The sequence below is a fragment of the Hibiscus syriacus genome, unplaced genomic scaffold, assembly GCF_006381635.1.
Source record: "Hibiscus syriacus cultivar Baekdansim isolate YM2019G1 unplaced genomic scaffold, ASM638163v2 tig00112249_pilon, whole genome shotgun sequence".
Classification (NCBI taxonomy): Eukaryota; Viridiplantae; Streptophyta; class Magnoliopsida; order Malvales; family Malvaceae; genus Hibiscus; species Hibiscus syriacus.
In genome coordinates, this window is record NW_024063281.1 from 1,112,146 (window position 1) to 1,128,336 (window position 16,191).

Genomic DNA, 16,191 nt, shown 5'->3' on the forward strand with positions numbered 1-16,191 from the left:
TGGTATCTAAGGTGTGGTATGATTGATCTTAGGAGGCTTAGTCAGCCTCAGCAGTAATGGTTGCTCTTCTCTTCTGTTCACATTCTGCTTTGAGAAAATATAACAATTATGAGCTTTCCAGTGTAATTGGGTTTATATTTTGGTCTTGTATTTGCATCATAAGCTACTGGATTGTCATCAAATTAGAGTTTAAATAACAACGTTGGATTTGGACTCTGTATCGTATTGTGATTCGAATCAAAGAGTGCCTTAGTTCTCAAACTTTTAAGGTCACAATGAATTATCCACGTTTCACAATGGTGCAAATATAATGGCTCTTGCTTTTGTTTCTGGCAAAGGGTTAAGTAAAGCAGCCAAGGGTGAGGATGACCACAAACAAGCCCACAACAAGCAATGCTTCACCCTCTCCGATGCTATAAATTTCTGTTCAACTTCAGCGAGCGGCATCCCTATTTCCTTCAGTAAATATATGCTGAAATGGAGGACAGTTGTTTAAAAAGCAGATCATCTGTGACCACAAACATCGAGTTTTCTCATCATAGCCCGAACTTGCTCGGCTTCAGAGATTTCGGGTCCAATGGTTTATTGAGAACGCTTGATTCTAGTTACTTCTTGACAAGGACTCGTAGAAGGTAACGATAATGTATGCATGCCGGAGAACGGATACTTGGAACTCATTGGACAGCTATAAAAGGGGAAAGAAAACATTTCTGGGATTCTTTTGATTGGATACTGGGAAAGAAAACATTTCTGGGAATTCTTTTGATTGGATACTGAGAATGGTGTGTTTAAATCTCTGAACAAGTTGGAGATGGATCCCAATGTGATATTACCTTTGCCTCTTAAGACGAGATCCAATACAGATTGGAGAGGAAGCTAAACAGAAGATCAACAAAATTTTCACTTGCTTGAGCATAGAGTACACTCCTATCCGACTTTCTCAGCCAGAGATCAATGAATGGATCAAAACATCAAAGGCAAAAGATAATATCAGACACATAAACTACTCAGCGAACGTGAGGCAAAACATTTGATGAAGAACAACAAATTAACCAACAATGGTAAAGCATCAAAGGCAATGATGAGCCAATAAAAAAATAAGAGTGCAACTTATACATTCCAAAGAAATTAGATGCAGAAGCAAATTAGAATAAACTCAGCACGTATCACTCTGCCATCATTAATGGCGGTACTCTCTAAGGATTTTATTGATGAAAGCTGTAATATCTCATTAGAGGCCAACGTATTTATACAAGAGAGATGTCAGCTAGAGACAGCGGCGGCATTAAGAAATACAACACAATATACTAATATACCTTTAAAGTGCTTTGGTTTCTTGGCGGAAGAGTTAAGTAAAGCAGACAAGGCCACAAGGTTGAGGATGACCACAAACAAGCTCCCAGTAAAGCAATGGCTTCCAACTCACTGATGCCAATAACTTTCAGTTCAGCATCATCAAGCGGCATCCCTATTCCTATTCCTATTATGACGGTAATTAATTTAATTTATTTTATGAAAATATATTAACTATAGCATTTCTTATTATTCCTATTACTAATATTATCATTTAATATTTTTTTTATGATTTAGCATACAAAATATGTTTATGGAAAAAATATAAAAAATAATTGTGTTGATTTTAAAATATAAACATATAAATATTATGATTTAAACCTAAAACATTAACTATTATATTTTAAAATAATTAAATAAATTAATTTAATTTAATTCATATCAACAAAAGAATGGTCCTTTATGTGATAATCATTTGTCATACTAACATTGTGAATATGTCATATTGTCATTGCAATTTTGGAATTGTGATTGAAATTTAAAAATTTAAAAAGAATAGGGACTAAAATTACACTTTACACATAGTACAGAGATTAATGAAAAATATTTTTATTTCGATAAACTAGTTTATGGTAAATATAATTTTTTTTAGTTGTTATTAGTACAATGGTTATAAAAATAAATAGATATTATTTTTGTTCCTTTTTGTGTGTGTTATTAGTACAATGTGTAATTTGTACAACAATTAAATTTATAATGACCTAAATTGTTATTAGACTAAAGTTATTAGTACAATGTGTAATTTGTACAACAATTAAATTTATAATGACCTAAATTGTTATTAGACTAAAAAATTGAGAACATTGGATTGTTGTTCTTTTTTTTTTTTGTATAACCACCGGTTTCCAATCTATTGGTCGACTAATTCGGATCGGATACTGCAGAGGCAAGGGAGACCCTCCAACCTAGTTTGCTCCATTTGCAATTGCTGAGATTCGAATCTCTGACCTTGCTTAAGGGATCTAGTGCCTCATACCGCTAGACCAACCGATTATTGGTTTTGGATTATCATTCTTTAATTCGCCTCTACTTGATTAAATATATAATAAATTCTTATATTTCTCAATTTAAATACTATCATATCTTAATTTTCATCAAGAAATATTCAATAATTATGTGCTAATTATGCAGTAATTTAATTGGGAAAAAATTGATCACCACAATTATTACTATAATAGAGAATAAATAGAAAGACATCACAATTACTTTTAGTATTAGTTTCGTACACACATTTTGTCACATAAACTTAATATTTGTGAGAAAATTACTCGTAGTTACTATTAATCTGTTGCTAAAAAATTTTATTCTTTTAGTGATAAGTTCTTCAAATTTCCTATTTTTTTAAGGAATTCCACCACTGAAATTATTAGCATGAAGGGATAAAACAATTTTCTACCTGATCTTTGCTGTCAATTAGGTTTGTAAATTGTAATTTATAAATATGTGGTTGCCTGACATGAAAATGTAATAACAATAGACACAGGAAAATTGATGTGGACATGGACATTATTCTCGTTATTTCAGAAATTGTTTCAGGTTGACGGAGCTATCAAAAAAGCAATTTGAGGCGTCCACCTCTCTTTTCCTTGCTTATGTTGAAGTTATAATTCTTCTCTCAAGCTTAAACTTGCAGTTGCAGGGTCTTGATCTGCTTGATTTAGCCACAGCAAGCTAGAGGACATGGCACAGACCTACAAGCTTTACTCCACTTCAAAGCCAAGATAACCGGTGATGAGCTCATGATTATGGAGTCCTGGAATAGTTCCATTCACTTCTGTCAGTGGCGTGGTGTTACATGTGGTCGCAAGCATCGGAGAGTCACCAAGTTGGAGCTAAAACACCTCAGAATCTCGGGATCTTTATCGCCATACATTGGAAACTTTAGCTTTCTAAGAGAATTGAGACTTGTTGGCACCAACTTCTACAACCAGACTCCACAAGAAATCAGTGGTTTAATAAGATTGGAAAGGTTACAGCTCACCGATAACACCATCAGTGGTGAAATCCCTCCCAAATTATCTGCTTGTTCTAAGCTTACATTGAATGATATGAGAGGTAACCAACTAATAGGAGAAATATCTGCTTGGCTAGGCCTCTTGTCAAACCTGAGAGTCTTGGGGTTTCGTATGTATTACTCTGTTCATAATGTGTGCTTTGCTTGTTATTTCTTTTAGCTTAGTAACATGTGTTTCTTGAAACTTTAGGTGTTGGACACTAAGTTTGTTTCTCCCTTGTTTTTGATGGATAGGGTGTGTCAGAGTGGAATTGTTTATTAATTTGTAAGTTAGTGAGTATTGGCATTTGGTGGTAGTGATATCCCCTGTGTTTATAGCTTGACAGTCCTTCATTTATGAAACTTCAGAGAAATACCCCAAGAACCAGAAATAAACTACAACAGTGAATGGTGACTCACCAATTGGGACCCTGCTGAAAGTATCTGCGTTTACTTGAAAATAATGTGAAATGTAGGAACTAGTGGCAAAAGCACTTTTATTTGAAGTCTCCCACTATCATCTTCTTTGACTTGTGAAATACAGAAAGTGGTGGTACAGTGACCCTGCTGAGAGTATCCTCCATACAATCTAGAGTTTACTTTCAAGTCTCCCTCTCATCATTTTCTTATACAAGAAAAAATTAATGTTTTCTGAATATATGGTTCATAAATGTTAAATGTAGGAAGTGGTGGAAACTTGCCAACCCCAAGTCGGAAGTGGTGGAAATCGTAGCCACTTGACTTTTAAAGTTGGAAGACTTGAACCAATTGACTTCATATGGAATAGGATAACATCTCAGTTCAAAAATTATTCATATATAATGCCATCTCTAGTTCTTGTGGATGAACCAACAAGCACTCTCAAATACACATTATTCTTGTCAATTAAGAAATTGTTTCAGGTTGATGGAGCTATCAAAAAAGCATTTTCAAGTGTCCACCACTTTTTTCCTTGCTTACATTGAAGCTATAATTCTTCTCTCATGTTTCAGCTTGCAGGGTCTTAATCTGCTTGATTTAGCAACAGCAAGCCCTGAAGCCAGAGGAAATGCCACAGACTTACAAGCTTTAGTCCAATTCAAAGCCAAGATAACTGGTGATCAGTTCAAGATTATGGAGTCCTGGAATAGTTCCATTCACTTTTGTCAGTGGCCTGGTGTTACATGTGGTCGCAAGCATCAGAGAGTCACCAAGTTGGAACTCCAATTCTTTAAAATCTCGGGATCTTTATCACCATACATTGGAAACTTGAGCTTTCTCAGGGAATTGAGACTTGTGGGCACCAACTTCTACAACCAGATTCCTCAGGAAATTGGTCGTTTAAGAAGATTAGAAGTATTAGACCTCACCAATAACTCCATCAGTGGTAAAATTCCTTCCAATTTATCTTCTTGTTCTAAGCTTACAGTTTTTGATATGGGAGGCAACCAGCTAACCGGAGAAATACCTACTTGGTTGGGTCTCTTGTCAAACCTGAGAGTCTTGGGGTTTTACCGCAACAGTTTGAGAGGGAGTATCCCACATTCCTTGGGGAACCTATCATCTCTGGAGAAGTTTGGTTTGGCGTTTAATGCATTAAGTGGGATTATACCTGAAGCTCTTGGACAGCTGACAAAACTTTCATTTCTCTCTATAGCAGCAAATACAATTTCTGGTGTTGTTCCTGTCACAATGTTCAACCTCTCCAATATGAGAACTTTTGATATTGGTGAAAACAAGATTCAAGGTATTCTTCATTCTAGCTTGGCAATCACTATGCCATATGTTGAATTCTTTGCCATAGGGGACAACCAATTCTTCGGACAAATCCCTATTTCAATATGCAATGCCTCAAATCTAAATGTACTTGAATTTGCTGTTAACAATTTCAGTGGAGACGTGCCTTCGTTAGAAAAGTTGGATAAACTGTCTAACCTTCAACTAGAGGGAAACCACTTGGGATACGGGAGACAAGGTGACTTGAACTTTCTCTGCACTTTACTCAATAATTCCTTATGTTATCTGTCTTTTGGCATGAATAATTTTGGAGGGGAACTTCCGGAATGCATTAGCAATTTTTCCAACACCCTTGTGGGTTTAGGAATGGAGAAGAACAAAATATGGGGAAGAATTCCGGATGGGATTGGAAATCTCAACAATTTGGAGGTACTAGTGGCAGATACAAATCAACTATCAGGCTCCATTCCCTTTGAAATTGGTAGGCTTCAGAAGCTAAAGGTGTTTTTCGCTTTTGGTAATTTTCTCTCTGGGATTATTCCTCATTCTATTGGAAATTTAACAGAGTTAATCCAACTTAGTTTAGAATTTAACAATCTTCGAGGCAACATTCCTTCAAGTTTAGGTAACTGCCAAAATTTGCTTGCAATGAGTCTTTCTCATAACAATCTTAGTGGACCTATACCCCCTCAAGTACTTGGAATCCCATCCTTGTCAATTACTTTAGATTTATCATCAAATGATTTGACAGGCGAACTTCCTGTTGCAGTAGGTTGTATGAAAAATCTAGCTGAATTCTATCTTTATAAAAACATGTTATCTGGCTTGATTCCAAATAACCTTGGTAGCTGTGTAAGTCTAGAGATGTTGTTCTTGGATGGGAATTTGTTTGAAGGTCCGCTTCCTTCATCTTTGAGTTCATTGAAAGGTCTTGAGGCATTGGATGTATCTGATAATAATCTTTCGGGTGAGATTCCGAAATTTCTTGTCAGTTTGAGGGCATTAAAGTATTTAAATCTCTCTTCCAATGATTTCGAGGGAGTGTTGCCAAGTGAAGGAGTTTTTAAGAATGCAAGTGCTATATTTGTTGAGGGGAACAATAAGTTATGTGGAGGTATCCCTGAGTTACACTTGTCAAGATGTAACACAAAAATATCACCAAACACTTCCCTTAAATTGAAGATTTCAATTGTCATTGTGATTTTAGGAGTGGCTTTGGTTTTAACTTGTCTCTTCATCTTGTGGTTTAGAAAGAAGAAAGAGCGAAAGCCAACTGCAACTTGTGCAGAGAATTCGCTTTTAAGGTTGTCATACCAAAGCATCCTATTGGCTACTGACGGTTTTTCCATGCAAAATTTAGTTGGTTCGGGAAGTTTCGGCTCTGTATACAAAGCAATTCTTGAAGAGGGTGGAGCAACTATTGCGGTAAAGGTGCTTAATCTTCTTAATCGTAGAGCTTCCAGGAGTTTCATGGCTGAATGCGAGATCTTGAAGAACATTCGACATCGAAATCTTGTGCGGGTATTAACAGCCATTTCTAGTGTCGATTATAAAGGCAATGATTTTAAAGCCTTGGTTTATGAGTTCATGGAAAATGGAAACTTGGAGGACTGGTTGCATCCATCTAGCAGCTTGAATGAACCGGAGACAATGAGAAACTTGAACTTCTTCGAAAGAGTTGATGTGGCCATTGATGTTGCTCATGCACTCGAATACTTGCATCATCGTTGTGAAATGTCAATAATTCATTGTGACCTTAAGCCAAGCAATGTTTTACTTGATGATGAAATGGTTGGCCATATAAGTGATTTCGGCTTAGCAAAAATCCTTTTTGCAGACAGCCTAAACCATCATGCTTCTCAGTCAAGTTCCCTTGGATTAAGAGGAACAATTGGTTACGCTTCACCTGGTAATTACATTGTATTTTTTTCCTTCAATTTTTATAATCATTATTTACAGGGTTTTCCGCTACAATTATTTGTCTATGTAATTTGTGATGAACTAATTGTAGAATATGGCATGGGAAGCGAGTTGTCAACAAAAGGAGATGTGTATAGTTATGGCATCCTTTTGCTGGAGATGTTTACAGGGAAAAGGCCAACTGATGAAAGGTTCAAAGAAGGTTTAAGTCTTCACATCTTTGTTAAGGAAGCTTTGCCTGATCTAATGGTTGAGATTATAGATCCGATTCTACTTCTAGAGGGTGTCAGAGAAGGAACAGTCACAAACATCACTCGCAATGCAAACCGTATGGGAAATGACAGCCGCCTTCATTGCTTGAATTCAATATTCGAAATAGGACTTGCATGCTCTGTTGAATCACCGGTCGAGCGGATGGACATGAGTGATGTTGTTGCCAAGCTTTGTTCTATTCGAGATAAACTTCTTCGTCCAACTCGATTACGCCATGGGATTCGAACTCCATATCCTGCTCAATCAGAAGGTAATAATGTCTTCTTATCTTAACAAAATTATATCACCAGCTGAGGCACATTTCAATTATGATATGATGTGTTAAGATAAATCTTTGTTTCTCAAGTTGCAGGTATCTAAGGTGTGGTATGATTGATCTTGGGAGGCTTACTCAGCCTCAGCAGTAATGGTTGCTCTTCTCTTCTGTTCACATTCTGCTTTGAGAAAATATAACAATTATGAGCTTTTCCAGTGTAATTTGGGTTTATATTTTGGTCTTGTATTTGCATCATAAGCTACTGGATTGTCATCAAATTAGAGTTTAAATAACAATGTTGGATTTGGAGTCTGTATCGTATTGTGATTCGAATCAAATAGTGCCTTAGTTCTCAAACTTTTAAGGTCACAATGAATTATCCACGTTTCACAACAATGGTGCAGATATAATGGCTCTTGCTTTTGTTTCTTGGCAAAAGGGTTAAGTAAAGCAGCCAAGGGTGAGGATGACCACAAACAAGCCCACAACAAAGCAATGGCTTCACCCTCTCCGATGCTAGTAAATTTCTGTTCAACTTCAGCGAGCGGCATCCCTATTTCCTTCAGTAAATATATGCTGGAAATGGAGGACAGTTGTTTAAAAAACAGATCATCTGTGACCACGAGTTTTTCTCAACATAGCCCGAACTTGCTCGGCTTCAGAGATTTCGGGTCCAATGGTTTATTGAGAACGCTTGATTCTAGTCTACTTCTTGACAAGGACTCGTAGAAGGTGTAACGATAATGTATGCATGCCGGAGAACGGATACTTGGGAACTCATTTGGACACCTATAAAAGGGGGAAGAAAACATTCCTGGGAATTCTTTTGATTGGATACTGAGAATGGTGTGTTTAAATCTCTGAACAAGTTGGAGATGGATCCCAATGTGAGATTACCTTTGCCTCTTAAGACGAGATCCAATACAGATTGGAGAGGAAGCTAAACAGAAGATCAACAAAAGAATGGTCCTTTATGCGATAATCATTTGTCATACTAACATTGTGAATATCTCATATTGTCATTGCAATTTTTGAATTGTAATTGAAATTTAAAAATCTAAAAAGTATAGGACTAAAATTACACTTTACACATAGTAAAGAGATTAATGAAAAATATTTTTATTTCGATAAACTAGTTTATGGTAACTAAATTTTTTTTAGTTGTTATTAGTACAATGGTTATAAAAATAAATAGAGATTATTTGTGTCAAAATTTATACGGCAAAAAGCAAAGTTTTAAGTGATACAAAACTTTATTTTCACGACAAATATCAAATAACAATGATCACTTTATATTATGGGCGGAGTCAGGATTAGATATAGACAGGGGCCGAAATATTAAACTTTTTTAAAAAAATATAATGACTTATTAGGTATATAAACATACAATTCAGAAAACAATGTCTAATTTGTCTAATAATTAAATTTATAATGACCTAAATTGTTATTAGAGCAAAAAATTGAGAGCATTGAATTATCATTCCTTTTTTTTTGTATAACCACAAGTTTCCAATCTATTGGTTGACTAATTTAGATTGGGTACTGCAAAGGTAAGGACGACCCTCCCAACCCAATTTGCTCCATTCAGAATTGCCAAGATTCGAATCCTTGACATTGCTTAAGGGATCTAGTGCCTCATCCCGCTAGACCAACCATTTGTTGGTATTGGATTATAATTCTTTAATTCACCCCTACTTGATTAAATATCTAATAAATTCTTATATTTATCAATTTAAATACTTATTTTTAAATTAACTAAAATACAATTAGATCGAAATCTATTACACATAAAATAATTTTACAGGGTCGGGGCCCCTTTGTGCCCTAAGGGAGCTCCATCCTTGCTTTATATGTCCTCACTATCATATTATTTTCATCAAGAAAATAATTCACGTCAATTTGTGTATTCTAATTATGTCAAAGTTTTAGTAACGATAAAACTTATATCACTAACAGTAATTTTTTAATTGGGATATTCGGATAATTCGAAATCAAGATTTTTTTAATCCGTATCCGATTCGATTATTCAAATTTTTTAAGGATATCCGATTTGAATTACCCGAAAAGAAAAATCGGATTGGATATTCAGATTAGATCATAGGAAAAACGGATCGGATCATTCGATCGGATATTTTTGCACACCCCTAAATTATATTTATATATTTCAACTCTGTTCTTACATATCCTCATCGGTAGCATCCAAATAAGCCTCTATCTCTCTTCCGTCGTCGTCTCCTCCTCGTCCTCCACTCCACTCCTCAACCCAAACTAAATAAGGTAAATTACGTGCCTAAGTGGTTATCGGGAGTGACCAGAGGCGTATCTAGGCCTAAGCCTACTTAGGCTATTGGGATTATATATTTAGTCACCCATTTATTATTTAGTTTATGTTTTGGTCATTCAACTATTATTTATTTTAAACTATTCCCAACATTACATTTTGGTGATGTCTTGGTCACTCATCTTTAAAACAATTAACGGTAATGTTTGACGTGTTATCATTAGATAATGCTACATATCTATGACCCTCATACGTCCCCAATCTATGACCCTCATTTTATCTCCCTTGGGCTCATATCTAGTAATATAAATACAATATATGTATAGGATTTATTGCATCATACGTCCCCAATCTATGACCCTCATTTTAAATTGGTCCCTAAACTTTAAATATTTTAATTTTATCCCTAAACTATGAATATGTTCTAAATTAGTCCACAAACTTCTAACATTTCATTTTCATCCCCAAACTATGATCTACATTATAAATTGGTTCTAAACTTTTTGAACATTTCAATTTAATCCTAAATTATACGTATATACTAATCACATCCCTTGTTAATAAAATCATTAGACCAAGTTATATTATTATATGTTTGAAAAAAGTGAAATTTAAGTTGAACTATGGTTTGAAATGGATTACATATTTGGATGAATTTGGGGATAAAATTGGAGATGTAAAAGTTTAGGACCAATTTAGAATGATATTCATAGTTTGTAGATGAAATTGGAATATTTAAAAGTTTAAGGACTAATTTTAAATGAAGGTCATAGTGGTGTCAAAATTTATGCTAAGTAGATTGTAAATATATCATTTTTCTATTAATCTGAGGTAAGTATAAGACAATATATGTTCAAAAATAACTCCCAACCATTTGACATTGAACGCTCATACCCCTGCATTCCTGGTGGTCGAACCCGAGACCTGAAGGAATAACAATAATTCCTTTACTACTGAGGTCGTTTGGTTCATGCATATATCATTAACTCTAATATAGTAAAAATGTAGATCTTTTAAATAAATTATATTTAAGCTAAATTAGAACTAAAATATAGTTACACTTACCCTAAAATCAATCCGCACATGGCGTTGAAACATTCCTCGTTTTTGTTGATCCAACTTCTCTATATATACACACACACGAATTACAACCCCAAAACAATATCAGGGGTCGACATAAAATTGCAATAAAATAATAAAATAAAACAATAAATTTGGATTCATGAAGTCATAGAGCAGCGTCTTGTAGTTCATAAGGCAAAAGGCGATTCATTCCAAGGTGTAAATAATATGGGAAAAACCAAGTTATGTGTGCCGGAGGACGGAGTCGGCGAAGCTACATTGCAGAAAAACCTCGATTGGGCATGCGATCAAGGTATCAGTTGCGGTCGGATTCAATCCGATGTCGTTTGCGCCGAACCGGCCACCGTTAGGTCTCCCACGACGATCGCCGTGAGTCATTACCATAGGAGGAAAGGAGGCATTGAGAACGCCTGCGATTTTAGAAGCACTGCTCAGACCACCACCAAGGATCCAAGTAAGCTAAAAATAAATTTTATTTTATTTTATAAATTTAGTCCTTATGCTTTTAATTTAAAATAATTTAATTTCTAACTTTATAATATCATTAGTTAATTCAAATATAATGATTAAATCTTAGATGTAAATATAGTATAGGGAACAAAACCATAATTTTAACAATCTATTTAAATTAATATAGCTCACCATTTTTGGTAATTTTTTCCTTTATTTAATTGCGCATTTATTTTCTATGCAGGTTATGGAAAATGCAAATATGTTTGAAGAATTGGATGAGGAAAGATTAGCTATGAGTGAAGGTTTTACTTCGCTCGAAAAAGAATGCTAAAGAATATCAATTTTGTCTAAAATTATTAGAGAAAAAATCCTTAAAAGAATGCTATTAAATTTATTTAAATTAAATTCTAGCATTAATCTTGTATTATAATATTTTTTTAACTTGTCATTGTTGGAGACGAGGGTATCAGTATTGATATCGATTTTGTCAAAAATGATGATAAATTTGTTGTAGGGTTCTTTTAAAAAAAATTATAGCAAGAGATAATCTCGTTATAACGTCGATTGAAATAAAATAAATCTAAATACATCTATTTAATAATATTTGGTGTCATAATAATAAGTGAAGTTGATGCAAAACCTCTTAGGTATCAATGGTTCTTTCCATCAAAATGAATTGAATTTCGTTTTTAACCTAATAATCTTCTTCGTTATTCTTGAACTTACAAATGCTTAAAATGGGTAACAATAATAAAAGATTTGTAAAAATATGAGTTAGTAGAAGGTGTTGGGAAATGTAAATAAATAAAGAAATATTATAAATAAGATTCTGGGCGAACTACATCACATACCACTTAACTTTAGGTTTTGTATTGTTTATACTATTAAATTTTCAATTTTATGAATTATAGTACTGAACTTTGATTTTTGTTTTAATTATACCGTTGAATCGTTGAATCTTTAATGGCATAATGATGTGGTTGATGGTTGCTGACATGACTGATGGCTTCCGACGTAGACACCTCACCAAAACGACGTCATTTTAATCCGACTGTTAACAATTTAACGGCCTAGTGGTATAATTGAAATGAAAACCAAAGTTCAGTGCTATAATTGACAAATTAAAAGTTCAGTGGTATAAACGATACAACGCTCAAAGTTCGGTTGTATCTAATGTAGTTTACCCTAATATTTTTTTAGATTAAAAATATATTGAAGAGCAATTGGGATCTTATGATAACCACCTTCATTTTATTATTGATTTACTCCTAATTTATCTAACTATCTAACTATACTTCATCGTTTTAATAAAAAAAATTATAATTTCTCTACAATTCTCTTGTAACGCCCTAAATCTTGGGTTAGGGGTTTGAGCTAACTCGAGAGGGTCGTAAATTAATTTACATTATCATATTAGAAGACTTGCTCCAATTTGGGCTTGGTTTTGGTTTGAGTCCAATTGGAGGTGAAAAGTGGTATTTTTAATATAGGGATGAAAGAGGGAGGACTAAAAGTGTAATTAATCTATTTAAAAAACTGAAATCCTTAATTTTGGGATGACCCCACATGTATCCTCCTCACCCCCTTTTCTCACCAAACACTCTTCCTCATCTCATCTCTTTCTTATTCTTCTCCATTTCCAAGGATTTGGTAAATGTGAAAATTTTTGGATTTGTAAGCTTAGTTTGGTTTTACAAAGGTAAGGATATTCATCCTCACCTCTCAAGCTTTAATTTAATCCCCCAACCTCAAGTTTTGGTCATAGAAACAAAAATTGGGTTTTATAGAGGTTTAAGAAAGCAAGTGCTTTCCAACCCGTTTTTAGTGTATTTAAGTTCTAGGGAGTGTTATTAACTTCAATCCAAGCTCTTAGATGAGTTAGTAACCTATTTCCTTGACTTTGATTAGTGAAAGAAGTGTGAGAGAGCTCCAAGGCTAGATGAAAGGAGAATTTGACCCTTGGTTGATTTTAGGGCATTCTCAACAGCTAAGAGATTAAGGTAACACATTCACAACTTCTTTATACCATTTGTGAGTCATTAGAATGCATTCTAGCTAGAGAGTTGAGTTATGAAGCATGATGGAGCATTCATGGTAGATTCTATGTTATAGTGTTTTTAGTATGTTCTAAACTTTTTTTATGACCTTTGTATATCAAATAAGACTTTAATGGTGTTTGGGGACCTCAGTAGGGCATCTTGGGTAACATTGAGAGCCAAATTCATGCCAAAACAGGGCATTTCTGGGCATGAGTATCTGTACTGGAAGAATAATACCGATATTGTTCTTACAAGGGACAAAAATAAGAGAGTTTTGTATGAGTAGTATCGATACTCATTCATGGAGTATTGATACTGAGGATTTGGTTTTGAGACTCTCAAGGTGGGTATCGAGACCGTTATTCCAGTGTGCATTTTTGGTACAGGTACTCATGGAGTATCGATACTCTATGCCCTGTATAGTATCGATACCCTAGCTCGGGAGTATCAATACTCGGTCTGAGAGTATCCAAATTTAGTATCGTTACCCTGGATAGTATCGATACCCTAGCTTAGGAGTATTGATACTCTTTTTGAGAGTATCGATACTATCCATTTTCCCCAGTTGAAATTAGTTGTAGAGTATCAATACCCAAGGTGGAGTATTGATACTCAAGGGTTAGTACCGATACCGAGAGACCTAGTATCGGTACCATCATACATTATACGGAAATAATTTCAAGGGATTTAGAAGAGGTTTTGAGGTACCTAAGAACTCCATAATTACTCTAAAATAAAACTACAAGTGAGAACCATAATAATCAATGAAAGCTATAAACAAGAATCTTCTAGGATGACATAAAACTAGCCTTGGTTGATGCTCGGGAAAACAATTAGGAAACCCAAGTTACTTTAGCAAATGCTATGGTTTTGAGAAATAGAATTTTTTCGGATATATTTAGGTAGTGTATGAAGCACTTTAAAAAGGACTAACTAGGGCACGAGGCCCTAACATTCGCGAGAGGTGGGTTAGTCGGGTGTTGTGTACGACGTACAGATTCTCGGACCTCACCCTAGGTAGACTAAAGGGGTTTGTGAGCTCCGAGATATATAACCCTAAGCCATACCATGATGTCTACCCGAGAGCAGAGTGAAGTATACGAGTACACTCACTGTTTTTATTGATTTTGATAGCTTGAGCATTGGATGGACATTTTTAGTTTGGTTTAATTGTTAGTGTGAAATTGGGCTAGTTATATATATATATATATATATATATATATTATGGATGTTTTACATTACTTTGAATGATTTTAAAATGTATGATTTACTAATAATTAAAGAAATTTTTTGGGTTAGCCACTTTGGTGGTCCAGTGTGGCATTATAATCGACCGACTTTGTATCGTATCAGATTAGGATGTTACATTTAGTGATATCAGAGCGACAGGTTTAGACATTCCTAGGACCCGTGGGTCAGAATCAATAAGAGTCTATAAGTATACATGCCTCTAGGGACTTCAGAGTGCTCCTGCGTTTGGAATAACGATAATAACTCATTGTTCTTGTCTTAATTTCAGAGTTAAACTATGGATGAGATCCCATATAATAGTCAGGAGGGAAGGAATGAGAGTATAGATTCCTTAACAAGCGATACCAGTGACGAGTTCGTCCTAGATTCTAAGTTTGAGGAACCTGGGGGTACGGGGGTCGAGGAGGCGACCTTCTTCCAAGATCTGATTGCGACCCTGAGATGTATAGTTAGAGCGATTCCAAGGACACTTACTACCCCACCTACCCAGCTAGCTTTGTCAGTCCCTTCCGTTGTAGAACCGTAGTATCCCCAGTCGAGAGGCGGAGGTACCGAACTATAGACTTCTTCGGCTCTGGAGATGATGACTCGATAACTACCGACCAGTGGTTGAGAGAGACCCAGAGGACACTCTGCTAGCTACACCTCACCCCTGAGGGTATGTTGGAGTGTGTCACCTCCTTGCTGAAGGGTGATGCCATAGACTGATGGGAGACAGTCGAGTTGGTGATGGAGCCCGAGTGACCCACCTACGAGCATTTTTTGGTGGAGTTCCACCAAAAGTATATAGGAAAGGCTTATGCTGCCGACTTGAGTTATCAATTTTTACACATGATTCAAGGAGACCGGTCTGTGTTCGAGTACGAGAGGGAGTTCTCCGGTTGAGCCATTATGTTTCGGAGCTGGTAGCATCTGAGTACCATCGTTGCAGGAGGTTTAGGGAGGGCCCCTACATACACATTCTCAACCACTTGGCCGTCGATCCATCGAGGATTTTCACTGAGTTGGTTCGTTAGGCGAAGGCCTTAGAAATAGTCATGGGACCAGAGCTAGAGCATCGAGTGTTACATCTCTCTTCTAATTTATCTTCGAAAAGAGCAACCAAACGAGTTCCATTTTCTTATTTTTGGTTACACAAAATCAGGAAAATATTGTTAACATGGAAGAATAATTGTAAATTGTATCGTTAACAGTGATTAATTGTAAACTGTATCGTTAACAGAATCAAGCTTAAGAACAGGGTCCCTTCAGATGAACAAAAATGATTAATTCAACGTTGTCACTTTAAATAATACTTATAACAGTAACAGATTCAGAAATATTTTTTGAAGTGAGTATATATATATATATTAATAATATAAAATTGGCTTTAAATCACATCGTTGTTAATTATTTAATGATCGTTAATTATTTAATGATGTTATCATATAACATCCTTTTAACAAAACTTATGAAAAGAAAAAAAAGAAATTTCTTCTATTTTTTATAAAAAACCCATATAATTTACCTTCCTAAATCACTATAGTTTTCTGAAATCAAAGCATTTTTCTCCAAGTTCCGATAGTGAGGAGGT

General features: G+C 35.1%; 3 protein-coding genes across 3 annotated transcripts; all 3 read left to right on the top strand.

Annotated features, from left to right (window-relative positions):
* Positions 1-1,410: 1,410 nt before the first annotated feature.
* On the top strand, positions 1,411-5,088 carry LOC120176589 (LRR receptor-like serine/threonine-protein kinase EFR). The gene is made up of 5 exons (XM_039182995.1): positions 1,411-1,491; positions 3,015-3,500; positions 4,030-4,248; positions 4,346-5,019; positions 5,073-5,088. Exons 1-5 carry the CDS (start codon positions 1,411-1,413, stop codon positions 5,086-5,088), a joined length of 1,476 nt encoding a protein of 491 aa, XP_039038926.1.
* LOC120176658 (probable LRR receptor-like serine/threonine-protein kinase At3g47570) lies at positions 5,084-7,543 on the top strand. Its single transcript, XM_039183041.1, has 2 exons — positions 5,084-6,971; positions 7,074-7,543. The coding sequence occupies exons 1-2, from the start codon at positions 5,102-5,104 to the stop codon at positions 7,526-7,528; spliced, it is 2,325 nt and encodes a 774-aa protein (XP_039038972.1). The 5' UTR covers positions 5,084-5,101; the 3' UTR covers positions 7,529-7,543.
* Positions 7,544-11,009: 3,466 nt separating this feature from the next.
* LOC120176661 (major pollen allergen Ole e 10-like) lies at positions 11,010-11,689 on the top strand. Its single transcript, XM_039183046.1, has 2 exons — positions 11,010-11,329; positions 11,570-11,689. Exons 1-2 carry the CDS (start codon positions 11,083-11,085, stop codon positions 11,593-11,595), a joined length of 273 nt encoding a protein of 90 aa, XP_039038977.1. The 5' UTR covers positions 11,010-11,082; the 3' UTR covers positions 11,596-11,689.
* The last annotated feature ends 4,502 nt before the right edge of the window (positions 11,690-16,191 follow it).